The following is a 21,074-nucleotide window of genomic DNA, read 5'->3' as shown; positions in this document are numbered from 1 at the left end:
AACAGAAATGGCTCACGTACTTGTTGAGTTTTAAGATCCAAGTCACTCAAAATGACAGTCAGAGAGTATGTCGCTGGCTGGCTGAAGCTAATGTCAGGACTGTTTGGAGCAAATAAACATACTGTAAAAACATTTAAGTGCATAAATTTGTGCAAATAATTCAGGATGAAAAATAGTTTCATACTTGTTCAAGTTGCATGACTTTATCAGCCTCAGCTGCACTTTGCTTTGAGCTGAAACGTCACATTTCAACGTGCTTGCATTTAGCTTGTATAACTGTGGCTAATATTTAGCGAAGCTTAGCTTGTAAGTTTTAGCATGTATGCATATTAACTTGCTTATATTTAGATTGCTACTGTGACATGCCAGCTAATTTTAGCATGTTAGCATTCATCTCAATATGTGGCTAAGACTGGGAATGTGGTCATTGGCTGACAGTACAGATTAAAATAAAGCGACAAGTTAAAAAGCCTGAAGAACTGATTAGAGAAACATAATTACAATTAATCATTTGGCAGACGGTTTTGTCCAAAGCAATGTACACATGAATTCACACACCGATGGGGTTTTGGGGTTTTGCTCTCAGTCACCATGATTCTATTATGAAATTAGGGAATTTCTTTTAGGTGGCACACCTTGGCAAGACACTTTATGTTGATTTTTCTTTCAATTTATCCCCCATTTGTACTTGTCGTGAACTAAAGAGGACAAGTGGAAATTGTTATCTGTCGATGGTGCCAAATATGAAGTCAGAGGATCTCTGATTCGTCCTCTGAGGCCACGAATGTCTGCAGAAAACTGTCGAGGAATTTGCTCTGGACCAAAGTGTTGGACTTGAGCACTGACAGACCAACAGATTCACTACTGGTGTGGCGAAAAGCTAAGATTAGATTTTCACTCAGGGGAGGGAAACACCGTGCAATACCCAATCAACGCCCACGGCAGACGGACCCCTTGCAGCGATCATAACTCTTACAGCAGCAGCATACATCAAACATTTACTGTATCTCAACAACAGGGTTTGCGATATCTAGGACACATTGAGCCACACAAACACACACAGACCTCTGCCCGAGAAGGAAACTGATGAGTGCTGTTAGAGAGCTGCTGTGTGTGTGTGTGTGTGTGTGTGTGTGCCGTGGTAGTAATCGCTTGTTATTGGGTCTCCCTGGCTGTGTGTCTCCACTCCCACTCCCACTCGTTTCCCCGGTCCTTCCAGCTCATCTCACCCTTCTCACACTTACTGTCTCGTGTAACTCATGCAAGACTCTTTCTGCTCCACAGGATCATTTCATGCATTTTTTACTCCAGCTCTGTCGCTCTGCTGTGTTCAAATGATGGTTTACATTAGTCACTGAAATGCACACACACACACGCTCACACACATAAAGCAGCAGAAATACATTCCCCCTGTTATCGGTCGAGGATGGGTATCTAGGCCAAACATTATTATCAGTGTGTGGTCGGCACCCCTTGGGTGTGTTTCCATGGTGACCATCACATAACATTATATATGGACGAGCGTTTTATTCCGTGCCATGGTCACCAATACGTACACACACACTGTGGGAATTCGATTACAGGTCAATAATTCTGATCAGTCACTGAAATTGCCATGACAACCACCTGAGGGCACATCCTGAAACAAAGCGCAAACACTCACACACACACTGTACACGCACACACGTGCAGAAACACATGAGCGGTGTGACACTGAGCCCGCCTGCTACTTTACCTGACCTTGTTACAGTAGTAGTACATGAAGAGGTTAACAGAGCGCGCGCACACACACACACACACACACACACACACACACACACACACACACGGTCATTGGTGTCGGTGTCAACGTCTTAAAGTTTCAGTTTTCAGAGCAGTGATCATCTGCTTCTGTGGACTTTTCGGCCTCTTTACATTAATGTTTCTTTACACAGCTCTAAGTGTTTGTGGTACAGTCCCAGTCAAACAGGCGATCAATGAATCAGTAAAAATACACTGCGGTACGTTTTTAAATAGAGGATGAGATCTTTAAAACTGCCTGCTTCTTGGGTGTCATGTGGTGTTTGAAGATGATTGGTTTATCACTTTTTGTCCAGGCTCAAACACTGGAGCAGCGATTGGATGAATATCCATTAAAAGACATTCACGGTTGCCAGACAAAATAACCTCGATGACTTTGGTGATTCCCACTTTTCATTCAGCGCCATCATGAGGTTGACATTTGTGCTTTGAAATGTCTGAACAGCTATTGGGTGGACAACCTTGAAATTTACTGCAGACATTGGTATTCCCCTCAGGACGAATTGTAATAACTTAGGTGACCACTGAACTGTCCATCTAGCGCCATCATCAGGTCAAAATCTTAATTTTTCCAGTGGTTTTGAAATCAAATACCTGCAAAACTAATGACTTTCCCATCATCCTCAGCTGTACTCTGTGTTTAGTGCTGATTAGACACCGTTAGCATGCTAACACAACTGAAATATTCATGTGGTAAACAAAGTCAGCATTGTCATTGTAAGCACAGACTCACAGAGCTTGTTAAATACACTCAGTTGCCAGTTTATTAGGCACACGTGGTTAAAACTAATGCAACAGTCCTGTGATAAATCCTACCATCATAAAAGCTCTATTGTTTGTTTCTGAGCGGTACTGATTAAACTTAATCGTGTTTTTGGGAGGCTGAAGTTTGTGGTTGAGGTGACATTGAACTGTATCATAGTGAGAGGTGTTTCTAGTATTATTATTAAATATTTTACTGATATATGCCTATACTATATGTACACTTGCAGTTGTTATCACAGTAAGTCTTTCATATATATATATTAATACAAAAAAGTTATATTACTCAGATATTTTGCTGTGTTTTAGGCAAACACTGGGGGGATTCTACCGTGCAGAGGCATTGCTGACTCATCCTTTTTATCAGTTCTCAGAATCATATGAATCTATCAGACAAAACATTTCCACTCTCCCCTCTCCTCTCTCTCTCTCAGCCTTTTCTGCACCGTGTTTGCAAGCACTGATGCACAGTGGTCCACACAGACGCCCGGGCAATCATGCACAACACAGCCAGCGTCTTCCACAGCCGTTACCTCTATGACAGCGCATGAGAGACAGTTAGACTGTGAACATGTCAGCGCACAAGCATCTTTTCTGACAATCGGCAGAAGTGAAGTTGCTTAGCAACCTTTGGCCTTGATGACAGGAAATGATGTCATGCTTGTAAGACAAAACACAGGCAGACATACAGGTGCACACACGTGTGGACGCGCAGGCATACAGAGAGAAACATGCAGGATGGTAGATGAGAGGAATGATGTTTTATGATGATAATCTGTACAGGGGTTAAAACAATATATTAATCTTCTCTAATGGCCCAACTGATCTCTGAGTCCATTATATATGACCTCAAACATATATGCGCACACACACACACACCAAACAATGCATGGACTAAGCTGAGAATGAGCTTTTCTGTACGGCTGTCTGAGGGAAAATACATCTGCTGCTCTCTCATTTCTCAGTGCTCCCTCAACCCGTCTGTGAACCATCTCCTGCCTTCAGTCGGTTTTGTTTGTGAGGCACCAGTCACGCCATCTCAAGCTACACACACTTGAAGAACATGCGCACACAGACACACAAACATAAACACAATGAAGCTTATTGCTGTGTGCTCTGGGAGGGAGGGAGAGAGAGAGAGAGAGAGAGAGAGAGAGATATACTGGTTGCAATTTGGAGCTGAGGCATGTAAGAGAAGATTTTTATTGGTAATCTGTTTCCCTCCCATGTTAAAAGTTGCAGGACTAACAGCGCCACACAGTGTTCAACCTGCCTCACTGCACCAGAGCGTTTCAGTTCAATTATTCATGCAGGAATGAGCTGCCAAATACTCTGACCCTCACCACCGTGTCTGTGGAACTGCTTTCGAGGACATAATCCAGTCAAGTAAATAAAAGTATCTTATACTTCACATGCCGCAGTAAATCTGTTTGTTTTGTAGCTATATGTGTGGTATGTATTGATTATATACAGTAGGTATCAAGTGAAAAAAACCCAAACAGCTGGTTTGTACCTTTACCAGCTGCAGTGTAGTTTTTTGCAAGCTTAACTGAAACAATTCTTATTAGAATGGCAATTTAAAGTCAATATAATCAATTTTGTTACGACCTGTCTATCTATCCTTCTCAAACATCCCTCCGTTTGGCTTCCTAATTAACCCAAATATATAAATAGTATTTTAATTAGAGTAATGCACCTGTGTTTACACATCGTTAGATGGTGGGAACATAGAGGAACAAAGTGTGTTCTGCAAAGCAGAAAACAAAGGTATGATCGACACGCAAATGACAGTCTGTCTAATTAAATTCAGGTCTCGGCTAGTAACATGAGTATTTTAAGAATGCTGAAATGGTGCAATGTACACAGGGAGCATGAGCACAAAGAGGAAGCAGCTGTTTTCAGGTAAAGTCAATGAGTGCATGCTTGTAAGTTTAGGCTGTGGTCAAGAAAGTACATCAGAAATCAAATTTTACCACTGACATACTTGAATATGAGCATGTTTTCTCCTCTAGTAATACTAGTGCAACCTTACTGTAAAAATTAGTAATGTGATTTACTTAAACTACTTTATTTAGCTTATTTGTATTGTGTAATTAGGATCCATGGTGGTAAAATCTGTTTTAGTCATTCTAATTCCACCATACTATGTCGGACTATGGTAGCAGTCTGACGTATTACGGTGGAATTAGAATATTATTATAGAATATTATTATTACTTAATTCATTATCACTTACACTGTTGGTTCTTAGGTGTGTTATGAGTGTACTGGTGAGATGTTTACCAGTAGAACTGACACTGGTGTGAACCCAGAAAGTTAAGTCGGATGTTTACCCTCTTTGACGGTGTTGATTAAATATTTAAAGAGACTTTTTGGTCTGAGTGAGTGGAGTACGCTATGCATGAAAGATTAAGGCTTACCCTGTGTGCATTATAATTTTAACAGACCACTTTTTACTGAATGTGGTCTTTGTGGGCAGTGTGGGCCCATATCACCTCATGCTTTACCTTCTTTTTACAACCCTGATTCCAAAACACCAACTTGTTTGAAACATGTTGCTGCATCAGATTCACAATAAGCAGATATTTTAAAAAAAAAATCAATGACACTGATGAGGTCAGACATTAATTCCTTAAGTCCTTGTACTGTTTTTGGAATCAGGTGTGTATCACCTGAAATGATTTTATGTTGCACTTAAGAGTTCAAACACTGATTAAACAAAACTGAGACGTTTCCATCAGGTCAAAACATTTTAATTAAAAAAAGAAAAATGATCAACTCACTTGTAAGAACACTAGTCCTCCAACTTGTCCCATTTCTGCCACAGCTTACTTTCATACCAACACACCCACATTCACTCACTCAGACAGCGTGATGGACAGCGACTGCACCCTCAGAACAAAAACATGCAGGCTGATTCGCCATTATTAATTAACACATCCTAGGTTTATACAATCCAGTGTAGCACGGACGCAGAAAAGGACCATACTGGTGATTTTGCAAGCTTTAGCAAATTAATCAAAAATACGTCACTGCTGACTATTTCCAATGTTTCATAATCTTCCAGGTAGCTACTGCATTTCATTCATCTTAAGTGTGGTAGGAAAATTAACTCTGAGATTTAACCTTGATGGGGAGGGAGAGGGGGGGCTGAGAATGGTTAGCAATAAAAGAAGAAAGTAATTACACGCACATCACGTAGGTGTTGGCTGTGAGAAGAAAGCGTTGATAAAAAAGGGTAACGCCTGCACACTCTATGCCAAACGACTTTAATAACAACGTCTTGATCCTGCTCTGATCTTCATCAGGTCAGAGTACTGGAAAGAAGAAATTATTTGTACTTTAACGTGTTAAAACCTGCAAAACCACAAGTACAGTCCAACAAAAAGAGCGAACAACGGCTCTCAGAGCAATGAAGGTTATTCAGCATTTAAGCCTTGAACAGCACGCAGGGATGTGAGCGAAATAAACTGAGGAAAACTTATGATGTGCAGCGACAGTTAATCTCTATTTACAAATGAATCAGAGGCAGAGAAACAGCAATTCCTCCTCTACAAAGAAGCAATCACATCCCTGAGTACGGTATTTGTTATTCCAACCATTCAGATTGACTGCTGTGAGATCAGTTACTATCATAACGTCCTCTCTGCAGAGTTTTTCCTGACCCACAGTCGCCAAAGAGGCTCACATTGAACATTAAAGAAACCCCAGCAGCGGGTCATGATGCTGCAGTCCAAGCACAACAAAGTACCGTGTACGGTTTGGGGACCTGCGGTGACGTTAAGTGTTAGAATAACAGCCGGACAGCCCGCCTTCAGTGTCACGGACAGTCAAAGACACGTTTCATCCACTCCCTTCCAGTGGCACATGGAGCCGCATGCCAGTGTTAGCTGATATGTCTAGGTACATCATTATCTCGTTTTTAACCGAGCAGCAGTCGCAGCCTGTTATCACGGAGCCCCTTCCTCTGCCCTCTCCGTCTTCTCCTCCTCTTCCTCCGCATCTTTGTCTTTGTTCTTTTTGTGTTTCTTCTTCTTGTGTTTGTGCTTGTGCTCCTTGTGTTCTCCTTTTTCTTGGCTGCTGTGCTTCTTGTGCTTTTTGTGTTTTTTGTGTTTCTTGTGTTTCTTCTTCTTCTTGTCCGTCGCAGTGGTTCCTGAGCCGCCGTTGCTCGGGGTGGGGCTGTGGGAGGCCTGGCTGGCGGACGGGCTGGGGCTGCCGCTCCTCCCCCTCTCTGGCTCGGAGCCTTCGCCCTCGCTGTAGTCGGGCACGAAGGCCGCCTCGTCTGTCTCGCGGCCCAGGTCAGAACACAGACGCTGTCTCCTGGGCTCTGGGCCACGACTCTCCTCCCGCCCTCCTCCGCTTCTACCTTCTGCTGCTCTGTCCTCCTTTCCTGTTGCTCCCCGTCCCTCATCTCTCCCTCCCCCTCCTCCTCTCCCTTCCTCTCTTGCAGCAGATCTCCCTTCTTCTCTCGCTCCTCTCCCCTCCTCCCTCACAATTTTTGTCTTGCTGGGTTTGTCAGAATTGGTCTGCGTCGTCCTGCCACCTTTACTCTCTTCTCTTGTTGCTCTCCCTTTCTTCTCATCTCTCACTACTCCTCTCCTCTCCTCCCTTGGAGGACCCCGGCCTTCGTTCCTCACAGGTTTAGGTGCTTCGGGCTGCACTTCTCTGCCTCGGCTCCTCTGCGGCACTGGTGAAGGCTCCTTGGGTGCGCCGAGTCCATTCTCCTGGCCTTCTTCGTCATCTTCTCGCTCCCACTTGGAGCGAGGAGGCGGCTGGATGAGCGGCTCCTCCCTGGCAGGGCTGGATGCCGGGCTCACACTTGGGCTTCGGCCGCGGCTGTTCGCCGGGCTAGATGGAGGCTGCTCTGCGGGTCTGGAGGACCGACTCTTCTGGTCTTTGCCTGAATCACGCTTCGTTTCTTGAGTTGACCTGTGTTGAGGACAGAACACACGTTTAGAGGAGTTTTAACACTGTACTGCTAAAACATGGTCAGACTCAGGCTCTCACCTGGTGGAGCTCGCGGTGTGGCTCGTCAGGGCCTTACGGCTGATCCTGGGTTTGCTCTTCGCCACAGACTCCTCACTATCTTTCACAGCTGGAGGAGGAGGAGGGTGGAGGAGGACAGGAACCATGTTATAAATCAGTGTTTAATTAGACGACAAGGCGAAATCAAAGTTATCATCTCTTCACACACGCACACATACAGAGATTGAAATTACCTTCTCTCTGAGCAGCAGCTGGTTTGTCTCCTGAGGGGACGCTCCTCTCTGTTCTGTCCTTGGATACGCTCCTGGGAAATACGAGAATGTAATTACACCAATTAACAACTGTGTTTACAGAACCATTATATACTGTATGACCACTGTTTGCTTTCTTTCAATCACAGATATGGATGGTGGTTTGACAAGCAGTTGGGAAACGAAAGTAACCGACCTGTCAGATTTAGCAGCTCTTTCTGACCCCTCCCCTCTCTCTTTGGAGGACGTGCTTGGTTTCTCATGGTGGTCTGGCACTCTCTTGTTGACTGCCGATTTCTCTCCAATGGTCAATTTATCCAGAGAGACGGACCTCCCTCCTGCACTTCCACTGCCACTACCAGAGTTCTTCCGTTCTGTCCTCGCTGATCTCTCTCCTTCGGCGTCTTTCTCCACTGTAACTGCTACCTTATGTGAGCCTGACCCCGAGACCCTGTCCCTCTCTCTGTCAGATGCCATGCCTCTGTCTCGGTCTGACCCAGAGGCCCTGTCTCGCTCTGACCCAGAGGCTCTGTCTCGCTCTGACCCAGAGGCCCTGTCTCGCTCTGACCCAGAGGCCCTGTCTCTCTCTGACCCAGAGGCCCTGTCTCGCTCTGACCCAGAGGCCCTGTCTCGCTCTGACCCAGAGGCTCTGTCTCGCTCTCTGTCCTGTCCAGAGCTTCTGGTCTGCTCTCTGTCTGAGCCCTGCAGTCTCTCTCCAGCACTTCCTGGTCTCTCTCCGGAGACTCCCCTCTCAGCAGAAGCTGGCCGCTCCTTTCTTCCGGCACCTTCTGCAGTGCTGCTGGGTCGGTCTCCTTCAGAGGTGTTGGCAGCAGCTGATCGGTCTGAGCTGGAGGTGGTCTTCTCAGGACCCGGTGGTGCTCTGTCTGTGGGTGCTGTCTCAGTGCTGCTTTTTCTCCCCAGATCTCTGTTCAACTTGATCTTTCTCTGGGTCACCGGCTTCACCTGAATATGAACAAACAAACAAATCTTCACACAGAGGCTCAGCACTCAACTTTTATGGTAATAAGTTCTGAAATAACTGAGCTGATTAATGGTTATATTAATAGCAATTTTAATTGTGTTAAACACTACTATTCAGTTAATTGGAAAAATTAAACTTAACTGAAAATTACTCAGGATTATTTTCATGTTGTTTCAGCTCTAATGAACATAATCATTCACTGCAGCCCTGGTGATGATGTGAAGTTACTTGACAACAACCAGAAACTTTTGTGAGTGTGATTTTAAAAAAGCATAATTTCAAATGGCATCTTGAACTAACGCTGAAAAAGGTCACATTATTAACGAACTGGGTTGATAAACACATCTGTAAATACCCTCTAGAGAAACATAAATCTCTGTCTACCTGTGTTACTGCAATAGACCCACCTGGAAGTCCATTAGGGATCTGATGGCTCCTCGGTCTGCGTCTCCTCGGCCCATGTCCCGGCTCCCTGGTAGGGGAAGAAGACCGGGCCTGTCTGAGGAGGGTGGGAGTCTGTGGAGCGGAGGCTGATGAGACATGTGTGAGTGGGACATGACGTCACCTCCACCTAGCCCATCTATTCTCCTCAGCTTTCCAGGAGGAGGTCCGAGCAAAGAGCGACCCTCCTCTCCCATCCTCCTCCGGCTGTCCACTGGGGAGAGAGGTCTATGGAGGAGTGGGGGCCCGTGTTGATGGGGGAGGGGAAGAAGGCCGCTGCTCTGGGGAACATCTCTTCTCACCCGCATGTCGTGGCTGGGCCGAGGGCCATCATGAAGAGAGGGGAGATGTAGAGGCAGGGTCTGGGATGACAGTGGGGGGGTCTTCAGCAGGGCAGGCCTCACTGAGGAGCTTTTACCCTTTTCCTTTTTAGGGGTAGTTGAGTTGGGGGCATCTTCTGGTTTGGCTTTAATGGTCTTTAACGGTTTAGCGACAGAGGAGGAGGAGGAGGAGGACTCGTCTTTCTTTCTGGTCACCACGCTGCCTTCTCCAGTCTTCTTCTTCACCTTGTCACCCTTTGCCTTCACACCCTCCGTCTTTACTTTAGCTTTTACCTTCTGACCCTTATCTTTCTTAGCCTTATCAGACTGGGTCTTTGATGTCGACTTGGTTGAGGGTTTAACAGGAGCAGCAGTGCTTTTAGATGCTGGAGCTTTACTGGTCGAAGCACCAACTGAAGGCTTTGAGGAGATGGGAGGCGTTTTAATGAGTGAGGGGATTTCATCCATTGGTTCGTCTCTGACAGGTGTGGCATCACCTCTGTCCACCGACTGGTGTGACAGCTCTGCTTCCTCCCCAGTCTTCTTCTTTTTTACTTTCTTTGACTTCAGGACTTTGGTGCTGGACTTGGTCCCCGATGAGGAAGAGGATGGAGGATGGGCAGGTGGAGCACCCCTCTCGTCTCTCCCTCTTCTCCCTCTCCCCTGTGGGGAGTAATCTCTAGATAATGGGGACATTCTGTCCCTCTCTCTGTCTCTGTCTCTGCTGCCACGACCTCTGTGATGGAGCGAGGGATGTTGACTGTCATAGTCTTTGTAGTACTTGTTGTACCAGTATGCATAGTCCTTCTCCCACTGTCGATACTTTTCTCTTTCCCAGCGCTCATGGCCACCAGGACTTGGACCCTTCAGTTCATATGGTGCCAGCTCCCGAGGAGGTGGCTTCCGTCCATCTGGGCTGCGGCTCCGGTAGCCACCAGGGGAGCGAGACCGTGACCTAGACCTGTATGGTCCTGCTCCTTCTGCTCCCTCCCAACCTCCTCCCCGGTATGAGGAAGGAGACCGTGGTGATCCAGAGCGCCGATACCCATAAGACCTTGAACGAGAGCGGGACCTTGTCCGCGAGCGTCCATAACTACGTCCGTTGCGTCTCGAATAAGGGGAGCGGGGATAAGACCGGCCATGGGAGCGTGACCGAGAGCGGGATCGGCTGGGGGAGTAGGAGTAAGACCGGGATCTTGATCTGGATCTAGACCTTGATCTAGAACGAGAGTAAGAACGGCTGAATGGAGAGCGACTGTATGACCGTGACCTAGAAAAGGAAATGGTTGAAAAGACCAAAAGAAACAAGGGGAGAAAGAAAGAAGATTATGCAAAAATGTGACAAATGGCTTAAAGGATTATGCATATGTAATTAATGTAAGAAGGAAAACCAATTTTGATATGCCCTTTTAATGAAGTTACCTGGAATAAGATGGTCTTCGTCTCTTTGGTGCATGTCTGTACTTCATAAGCTCTTTGTGGAAGTCTTTAGTAAATTCATCTAGTTTGGATGTAACTCTGTGGACACAAAGACAAAAACCGGGAAACTTTCAAAATCACTCCAGTGTAAAACCTGAGCAGTTTTTTTCTTACTGGATTCATAATCCCAACCATGAGTGATGTCAAGTCCAACTCTTTAACCTGAAAAGGAAAAGAGACAACTCACTTGTCCTGTCTGTGGTGCCGCTGTCTATAGAAGTCTTCCTTAGAGAGGGGGGGCTGAGAGAGGGAGGTTGGAAGAGGAACAAGAGGGGGCTGGGTGCCAGGGGCGACCCAAGGAGGGTTGAGCACCGGTGGTCCAGGGGCATAACCAGGCTGGGGCTGGTAACCGAGGGCAGGAGGGGGGATGAGGCTCGGGCCGGAGGTGTACGGAGGGGGGTATGGCTGTAGTGGGGGCGGGTACAGGGATGGAGCTGGGAACACTGGAGGAACGGGTGCAGGGGGTGGAACCGTCTGAGAGAGAGTGGAGGGGTGTTCTCCTCTGCCCCTGAAAGACCTGGAACAAAGAGAGGGACACAAGCCACTATGAGACTCACACATTACAATACAGGCTCATTAAAACTTTCCAGCCGGCCACCATCAGCCCAACAATGATAACTGATGATATATTGGCGCAGGTGTGTATGTGTGTCAACTCCATCCAACTGCCCAAGCCTGCTACAACACAAACTTTTAATAGCTCTGTTCGTCCCATAGACAGGTCTTACCTCTCCCAGTGTCTGCCTCCCCCTCTGTGAGAGTGGTGGGTGCGTGGCTGGTGACCTAACAGAGCAGAGAGACAGTTTGTTAGTTGTTGAATGTCTTTCCTTCAAGCTCACTTAATCTCCTTATATAACCTAAATTAAACCTCTTACCTGAAGGATGAGGCGGCCTTGGCGGTGGCGGGTGGCCAACAACACTTAAATGGTAGTTCTGAGGGAGAAATCAGTGAGAAAAATGGCGTTACCTCCTGGAGTTACAATTTCTCATCTTTAGGGGAGAAGAATAAGACAAAGAAGAAGTGATGCATAATACATTTGTGGCAAATACATTATTGGCCGATCACTGAGATGAACCTTAAATTAACTTTAACGAGATGATGACGCCAGTGCTCGTTATCCTTGATCGCAACAAAACCCGCCAATAAGTGAGACAACACCAGCAATTTATGAAACACAGAACACAGACTTGCAGAAATGTGAGTCTTCTAGCTGTCTATCTCCAGCAATCAACTAGCTGTTAACCCACAGCTGGTTTAATATCATCAGTTATCGCATCAGTATGAGCCACAGCAAACAAATATTTATATTATTTTGTTTTAAAACCTTCAATGAGGTGATTGAGGCAGACTCACCTGTGATCCACTTTCAGAGGTCCCTGATGAGTCTAGTGTCACAGCAGGTTCTGGATCTGTCTCACTAAAACATAATCAGACACATTAGGACCAGGACAACCGGCTCTTCCCTTCAAAGGTCACTTCTGGAGATTGCGGTTTTGTGTCAGTGTATCTTGGACTAAACTTACCCTGGTGGGGGTGGTTCACCATGGCTGGTGGACTGCACAGGAGAATGGTGGTCAACAACAGGTTGGGGGGCTGGTGAAGAAGCTTGTCCTTCAATAGCAGCAGCATGAGGGGGAGTAGGAGCAGCAGTAGCAGCAGAAGCAGGTGCAGGGACGGGAGGTGGGACCTGGGCTTGAGGGGCGGCGGAGGGTGCGCTTGTCGAAGATGGGTGCGCGACATTGGCGAGCAGTGGGTCCTGCTGTCTGGAGTGCAGAGGCCTGACCAACTGAGGGCGCGGTGGAGGCGGGGCTGCATTTTGGAGCTGTTTGCGCACACGTTTGGTGTATCCAGTCTCATTCTTGAAGTTATTCACAGCCTGCATGAAGAAAAACAGATGGCACATCATATAAAATATATATGCTACTATCTTTTCTTAGAGTTGAGCTCAAAATGTATGCATTTGAGTTGGTTACCTGTCGAAGAAACTTGTTGGCAATGAGATTATCAGGTGAGACATCTGACTGTTTGCATGTGAAGCAGATGTGCTCCTCTGAGTCCAACAAAGCAGTTCTGATACCTGAAAACAAACAGTCCTTCATTAGACACGTTCATAGCATCTCTAGTGTACGTTGTTGATGAAAACTGCTTCCCCTCAGCCTGCCGAGAGATCATATATGTTCAAGCAACTTCCTACTTTTTCAAAATAACTTTCAACAGTCCCAGAGATTGAGCATGAAATCATTCCACTACACTGTGGAACATAACAGCAAGACAATTTCCAAACATCAGAAATGAGAAATTTATCAGCTACTCAAAATGCAGCATGTCCTGGGGCTGCAGCACTCTGCAGAAGCCACTCGGATAAATGGGCCTTTCTGCCATTTCCACAGTGGATTTGTCCCTCAACGACTGTCAACATTGGTGCAAAATGAACATTTCTGACAAATATGTGGTGGGACCAAAACACAGACAGTAATACTGTCTGAGCCAATTTTGTAAAGACTAATTTTTACTTCTACTTTTTCATTAGTTTTTCAAAAACCTGTGACAATTGAGATTTTTATTACTAATGCACATTAAGAACTCACAATCATCGCAGTAACTGTTTCCACAGCAGGGTATAACCACGGCATCAGTCATCAGGTCGTTGCAGATGGGACACAAGAGTTCATCTGGGATCGGATCTGAATCGTCCTCAGATGACGACTGGTCATGTGGAACAAACGGTGGGCGCTCCTTCTTTCCTTGTGCATACGCCTCCCTGTATCAACACAGATTTGTTTTTTAACCTTGAGCCCACAGCAGTAAGCCTGTGTGTTTGTGGACATAGAAACAGGACATGACAGGGACAAATTTGACAATGTGCTACACGAGTAACGACACAGTGTTATTTGGTGCCCTTGGTTGACACGTACGCATCTATGGCAGGTATGGCGTATTCTCCAGTGCTGGTTAACATGGCTCCCTTGGTGCCTGGCTCTGCTTTCACCATGAAGCTCTGAGGAATGCCCTTACTAATCCTTACTGGCTTGGGACCCTCCACGCTCTTATCCTGGACCTACAAAGAACAAAACAATCACCCAAACAGCAAACATTATTTATTTCTCATAAGTTACACCTCAATGTGGTAAAAATTAACCGCGCAGACTATTTAAATCACGAGACACGATAATTACCATCAGCATGGGGCATTGTCGGATGTAGTGACCAGCCTTTCCACAACGATAGCAGGTATAGTGAGCAGGTGGAGGTCCAACTGCCTTCTTGGAGTAGCTACAGAGACAAGAGCAATTAATTTTTTAAGACTATGTACAGCCGGTGAATGTTGTTTAATACACTGATTCATACGCTTAAAGCAAAAATATGGCTTAAATCAAGTAAAAGAAAGAATTCTGTGTATACTAACTGTATCGGGTCATATTCGTGATTGGACTGAGACATCATGGCTTTAATCTTGTCCTCCTCTGATGCATTTGCGTCAACCAGGTTAGCCGTCTGAAGTGCATAACGGAGAGAGGAGGTAGAAAGAGAAAAGGAGGATGTCAACCCCGCAAGAAAAAGGACCTCTCTACTCATCTTGAGAAATATTTTCTGGAAGTACAGCCAGCATGTACAGACACAGTACCTTGGCCAGTTGGGCAAGTGACAAAGAAGGAGAAGAATCAGTCTGCAGGAGAATCAGAGTACAGATATTAAGGGTGTTAACATAATATATAACAGACAAACAGCGGATGATAAGAGCCCAGATAGTTCCCCACCACATCTGTGCCCAGTCCCATCTCAACCTTTGCACCAAAATGAAAGCCTCTGTTGAGTACTCAACGTGCATGAAATCATGCAGGTACACGAGTGAGCATTCGATCAAGACACGGTTTACTAGTCTAGTGCGTGATGTTCATCCCTCTGCTGACAGCATTGTGTCATAATCCTTGAAGAAAAATCTTAGAAGTTAACATAGTGAAAGCTTCACACGGGGTTGTGTCTGGAGAACAAATCTAGAAATTAACCAAAAAGCAATGTAATCTACAAATGAGGTGACTTTTTAAAGTAAGGACTAACAGTTTTATGTCCTTTAAGTAGCTCTACTTTACGAGAACTTCATATAGGCTAAAGGTATTGTCTACCCTTTCTAGGCAGCATCTATAGATTTTTCCAATCTACTTTAGATGAAATCACGACCACTTGTGCATGACGAAAGCCTCAAAGGCTGCATTCTTCTTATGACATCCCTCCAAGTCGCAATCATGCCAATAAGCTAATATTACTGAAGGCCTTTGAACCGACTGCATTTCAGTTAGGAAATAATATGCAAGCAAGTCTGTGCGCCATACTGATACTTTTTTAATGTAGAGCTGCAACAATTAGTCGATTAATCAATTTTGTCAATCAAAAGAAAATTAATTGCAATTACTATTTTTTGGCATTTGACTGTAAATGGAGTCTTGGAGTGGTGGTTAGACAAAAGAAGCAATCTGAAGACAACAATTTGTGCTCTGGGGGATTTTGATGATCAGTTTAAAGACTAAATGATTCATTGAGAAAATGAGCAGATTGATCAATAATGAAAACAACTGTTTGTTGCAGCCCCATTTCCAAGTTACACATAAGAGAGTCTAGATATGTTTGAGTCAAACTGTTCACTCATAGCCCTTCAGAATTAACGTTTCCTCAACACCTGACAGCCACTAATCATACAGTTTGGAAATGGCATGCTAGCTAGGTACGTCTTGTGGTCTGATAAGCAGCAAATCAATCAAATTCAGGGCCCCAGAATCACTATTTTCCAAGCTACTGTAGCGGTCACATCTTGCAGAACCCATGTGAGCGTGGTCTCCATGTCATTTGGAAATGGGCGCGGTTTCATTTAAAGTAGGTTGGTAAAAACAACAGACGCTGCAGGCGATATAAAAGTACTACAGCTCATATCCAAAACACAAAGTTTCTAAAAGATTAACTTGCAAACATATGCTGAAAAATGTAAATGACTGAAATGAAATGACATTTTTGATTGTCACTATAAGAAAATCCTTGAGAACTGCAACACTACTAAACTGCATAAAATTTAACAAGGAAACCAACGTTTTACTCCAACTAGTCTTCCATGCACAAGACCTGCTGATATTCTGAGTCTAACTTCTGACTACGGTAATGTCCAAGAGCCTTTGCTTAAGCGTTTACGGCCTATTTGGTCTTCATCAGCACATTCAAAATGTACACTGCTGGCACATCCCTCTGTAGAGACCCTAAAGCTTCTCCTGCTATAGTAGAGAGAGCGATTTCTCAAAGGAATACTTGACATTTAATTTCAGCATGCAGTTCATCTTCATCAGGCCACAGGGATTTAGGTTTTTGCATCGGCTTGTCATCATCAAAACCAGCTCAAGACTGCTTTCTGTAAGCTAATGAGCTAGCAAGGCATGTGCCAAGCTGCCTCAATGACAAGCAAATACCCTGAAGTGTCAAATTTGTAGGGCCGATAAGACACAAATGTAAAGCTGTTTCATTAAAAAATGCCAAACGAAGAGCAAACGAAACCAACATGAGCTGTCAAGTGTTCCTTCAAATCGTTCCCTTAAACAGCCCCTACACCGCTACAGAGTGGGTGAAAGCAAGTGGAGGGATGTCTCTGCAATGCAGGTCAGGAATCAATGAACCATGAGAATTAAGTCTCCTGCACGGACAAAAAAAAAGTCAGATTTTACAACAGCAAACAAAAACGATGCTCTGCCTAATTCCTTTTCTTTAAGTAAAGAAACAAACGGGCAGGGTGGGTCGTCCTGCATGATATACAGGGCTTGGAGGACACGCAGGGTATTGCAGAAAGCTGTGGAGGGAACACACAGGGATCTGGTAGAAGCGGTTCTGACACTGAACCACTAAACAACTTTATTGACAGGTTCTGCAGCTTACAGCTTACAGGACACACTACACCAGTATACTTCTCACTGCAGCAACCATGGAAGGCCACCAGAGATTGACAAGATACTTACTTAACTGATAAAGTGTCATTGTACTTTGTGATCATGTCACAACATTATGCGTCAGTGGCCAAGTCACAACATCTCACTTATCAAAACTAGCTTCTTACTGGTCCCCCAAACCACAGTTGTAACAAAACACTTTGAACTAGTACCTGAGTCTTTGTAAAACAAACACTTGGGAATCTGGATTAATTCAAAGTATTTAACTCACTAGAATGAAACCTGTGAGCTTTTAATGTTTAAGGGTTAAGTGCAGTCCATACTCAATGCAGAATAGAACATCTTCATGGTGAAATTGTACATGACAGAACAATTGACATTGGCAAATGTTACTGAACAACAGATTTAAGTATACTGAAGTTTAGCAGGGTAAGCTTTCAAAATAAAAATCACTGGCAAGTCTCGTCCACTCACAACTTTGGTCTTGTAATTGTAATCAAAGTGAATTACAATAAATCCCAGCCACACTTTACCTCATTGGGATCTTAAACCACATAATAAATAAAATATTTTCACAGAAAATAAAATGACAATGAATTATAATACAAAAATACCATATTTTCCTTTTACAAACCCCTTAAAAACACATTTCCTGGCATGAAGCAGGCTACAAAACCATTTCATTATGAAATACAGTCATTAACAGTTTAAATGGTTTCTCAATCAATTATAGTGGCAACAGTTAAACAATTTGTCTGTTCGGAGCATTCAAAAACAATGGTGGCTTGTCTGTTGTTTCTCATCTCAACCTCATCTCACTCAGCCACAATTTCAGACTTTAATTTTTTAAGTTCAAAACAGAAACCCAGGGTTTTTAGAGAGAAACAACAAACTATTTTAACTGTGGTAACTCGAGGAAATTCTCGCAGAAAGACATCAGATAACATGTAGAGGTTGAGATCTCAACACAAATGTAGCCAACACACAGTGAACAGAAGATACACACAACTTAACTGTTGTTGACAGAATGTTCAAGAAAGGTGACTTAAGCCAGAAAGAGGGGGAGAGGGAGAGAGGTGAGAAGAGGAGGAGAGTGTGTTGATTTTGGGTTTGTTTTACATACGGGTCTAGAAGATCCCACCACAGCTGTGTCAGAACGATCTCTGCAGAAACAAACATAGGACAGCAAGAAAACATCAGTTGCTGACATAACCCATACTGTAACTGGGTTAAGAGAGACCTGCGTTATACTATAACCACAGGAAATCCAGTGTAAACCTGTTCATGGTTTTGAACTATTAGCAAATGTTTTGCTCAACAGGTTTGCAATTGTATTGGATATCGATGATTAAAACAGCTTTTTTCTACTCTGATAAGGCAATTTTTTATTCACTATTTACTATGAGAACCAAGACTATCAAAATAATTTTGAGAATTTGCACATACTGTGCATTTAGAGATTCTAGTGAAGCAGCACGTCCGTTCACTGAGACCAGTTAATTAGCACAAGTGACGACTGCATTTTAAATCCTTTTATTACAAACAAGCTTGCCATCTCTTTTCCATGGACCTGACTCCCTGCATGTTGTTTTTTGTTTTTTACTGAGGAACATTCCTACGAAACAGACCCTGCCGCCAATATTGCTGGTTTAGGATGAGACTTCACGAAATTGCAAATCCTACGATGACAAAGGTGGGTCATGCTTTTTCCATAATAGACTTTGACTTTTTAGACTTTGTAGGGGTCAGACCTCTAGTACCCAACTGAAAATAGATTTTATTTCAGGTTTCTAATTGGCTAGCATGGCTTTGGGGTTAGGGTTATATTGGCAGCTCTTGGTTTGGCGTGCTCTTGACAGCTCTTCAACTGTGTCTTTTTGGTTTTCATATGGACAAATGTTTTAAGAAATGCAGGCTTGATTGGTCGATATGAAAACAGAAACCATTAACCAACCCTACTGTTCAATCATGATTCAAGTAGCCTGGATTTTTTATATTTTAAGTATACATACACAATGAACGTCCTGCCAGCAGGTTTTACTCCTCCAATCGGAGTGCGACGGACGATCACAGACGAATGTTTTGGGATATGGGCTTCATCATCCGTGTATTCTGCAAAACACGAGACAAAGAATTAGAAAACATAGAACACGATGACACCTACACAATATTACCAAAGCCTGACCGCAAGAACACATCATATTTGTGAAAGTTGGATCAAAAAAACAGAACATGTGGATAAAGCAAATTAAATGTGTAGTGACAGTGTCTCAACACAAACTGTCAAAGCAACAGTTTTCACCATATTAGAAGTATGATTCTTTTGTTAAATAGAGGGTTATGGGTAAATTTACTATGGCTTGCATCATTTCTAAATTTCAAATTAAGCTGTGAAAAATAATAACCATCAGACAGTATAAATTCTACATCTTTAATATTTCCATGTTTTTGTAAATCGCCTGTTAGATTGGGTAGATACACATAAAATCAGACTGCATGGTAATTGGTACTATTCACTCTGAAATATAAAGTCATTTTATAAGAAACCTGGCTCAGCAAATGCTTTGTATTTGTCAAACAAAACAATCTGAAGACGCCATCTTGGGCTCTTGGACTATGTTCTGATTTACTTTAGATAATTAATGGAGAAGGCAACCGTCAGATTAACAGGAATTTGACTGTAATGAAACTAGGCCTTATTTTTGTCCCTGAAATGGGATGTGTCCTTACTCAAACTTCAATGAAATATCTAAAACGATCACCCAGCCTGACCCCCTTCCCTGACATATTTTTCAACAAAAACAACCAGAACTAAACTGTCCGCCCATCCTCTGCTGTTATTCTCAAACATTATGGATGTCAGGTTTGCCAAACACTTTGTAATGCGTCAGCTGAGCACATACCTTCTCGAGTCTGCGCATTGGTGATCTGCAGGTCGCAGTCTGTGGCCTTGAGGCGCTCTCGGCCCATAATCTGCCTTTTCAACTCGCTGAGGGTGATGTGCAGCCCATCGAAAGTGACTGTATTGTAGTCCAGTTTGGAAGAAAACTTATAGTGAACACACGACATTTTTACAGGTCTAAGCACTTAAGTCAATCAAGCACAAGGGGGAAAAAAACACAGGCCTGGTATGATTGCAAAACAAAACAGCGTCAACACTGCACACAGGAGGCTAAATCTGGTAACTTTAATAGGTAAACTTTCTTTGTATTCGCTGAAACACTGTGGACAAAGAAATGACTAAAATAAAGAAGAATTCGGCTCGCAGATGGCGATAGAGTCCTTGTTACTGCCAAAGAAAAATAATTGAGGTTTGAGGCCAGAGCGCCATTAAGCGGCGCAGCGGGCCTCGTAAGTTCTTTGAAGTCCGATAAAACACAGCAGGATGCCACCAAATCCAAGAGAGTCCATGCAACACACTGTTAATCTGTCACATGGGTGTAAATGAAGCGAAGTCCGTCGTGAATTGTCCTTGGTGGAAAACCCGGTACGCCACACTGCAAGCCGCGAGAGTAGCTAGCAGCGGGCCTGGGGTTTCCCGAGCATCAGTCCTTGTGGGTAATATTTTGACTTATGGAACAGTTCTTATTTTTCAAGTCAAGACAAAAAATACCGAGCTCCACAAAAAGTCCACAAAACTGCGTGTTCGCTTCCGCAACGAGTCCACAAGTGTTATCGCTGTCAAACCTCTGAATTCTTAATCATAATCTACCGTACAAATGTTAACTTAGCTAGTTAGCTAATGCCAAGGCAAACATGCTACACCTCAGGATTGGATTAGCTAACGTTACCTCGCCACTCAACACATGAAAACACTTGCCTAACAAAAGCTAACAGCTAGCGTTAGCTCGTGGGCAACGGTGCTATGCTAGTAATGTAGCCCATGTAAGATGTCGAATAATTTAACAAAATCCAACAGTTACGCATTCAACACGCAAAGATTCCTCTTCTATACACGGTTATTTTCCAGAATGAACAGTTGATAGTTATGTATCCAGATTAATCTTCAATTTAAATCCATAAAATCCATTTCGGTTATCCAAGCTGCTTTACTCCTCGCTGTTTCATCAAAATGGCGCTGTACGGAACCGGATGTACCCAGGCTCATTCCAAAGAGTATGTATGAAGTCAA

The 21,074-nt window shown here is 44.0% G+C and overlaps 1 protein-coding gene across 3 annotated transcripts; it reads right to left on the bottom strand.

The window, feature by feature from the left end:
- Positions 1-5,298: 5,298 nt before the first annotated feature.
- Positions 5,299-21,016, bottom strand: LOC143319067 (E3 ubiquitin-protein ligase RBBP6-like). Of its 3 annotated transcripts, none has more exons than XM_076727635.1 (20): positions 19,846-21,016; positions 18,955-19,054; positions 18,066-18,105; positions 14,647-14,688; positions 14,428-14,516; positions 14,198-14,294; positions 13,937-14,079; positions 13,610-13,782; positions 12,995-13,098; positions 12,545-12,897; positions 12,375-12,438; positions 11,896-11,953; positions 11,749-11,803; positions 11,208-11,537; positions 10,964-11,059; positions 9,188-10,811; positions 7,995-8,761; positions 7,781-7,851; positions 7,569-7,656; positions 5,299-7,490 (listed from the first exon to the last, which is right to left on the bottom strand). In XM_076727635.1, the coding sequence occupies exons 1-20, from the start codon at positions 20,009-20,011 to the stop codon at positions 6,512-6,514; spliced, it is 5,439 nt and encodes a 1,812-aa protein (XP_076583750.1). In that variant the 5' UTR covers positions 20,012-21,016; the 3' UTR covers positions 5,299-6,511. The 3 variants fall into 3 exon arrangements, with proteins under 3 accessions (XP_076583750.1, XP_076583751.1, XP_076583752.1); XM_076727636.1 differs by having other exon boundaries at positions 9,188-10,760; positions 19,846-20,141; XM_076727637.1 differs by lacking the exons at positions 5,299-7,490; positions 7,569-7,656; positions 7,781-7,851; ... (12 more) ...; positions 14,428-14,516; positions 14,647-14,688 and having other exon boundaries at positions 16,873-18,105.
- Positions 21,017-21,074: the final 58 nt, after the last annotated feature.

This window comes from Chaetodon auriga, chromosome 4 (genome assembly GCF_051107435.1).
Source record: "Chaetodon auriga isolate fChaAug3 chromosome 4, fChaAug3.hap1, whole genome shotgun sequence".
NCBI classification, from domain to species: Eukaryota; Metazoa; Chordata; class Actinopteri; order Chaetodontiformes; family Chaetodontidae; genus Chaetodon; species Chaetodon auriga.
Note: the sequence above shows the minus strand (reverse complement) of the source record. Positions and strands in the feature narration are given on the sequence as shown.

What these genes read in the sequence shown, in the direction of transcription:
- LOC143319067 (XM_076727635.1), bottom strand. Translation starts at nt 20,011, where the DNA reads ATGTCGTGTGTTCACTATAAGTTTTCTTCCAAACTGGACTACAATACA. An exon ending in GACAATGCCCCATGCTGATG is followed by an intron (nt 14,080 to 14,197) that starts GTAATTATCGTG and finishes TGTTCTTTGTAG; the next exon opens with GTCCAGGATAAGAGCGTGGA. An exon ending in GATCCCTAATGGACTTCCAG is followed by an intron (nt 8,762 to 9,187) that starts GTGGGTCTATTG and finishes GTTCATATTCAG; the next exon opens with GTGAAGCCGGTGACCCAGAG.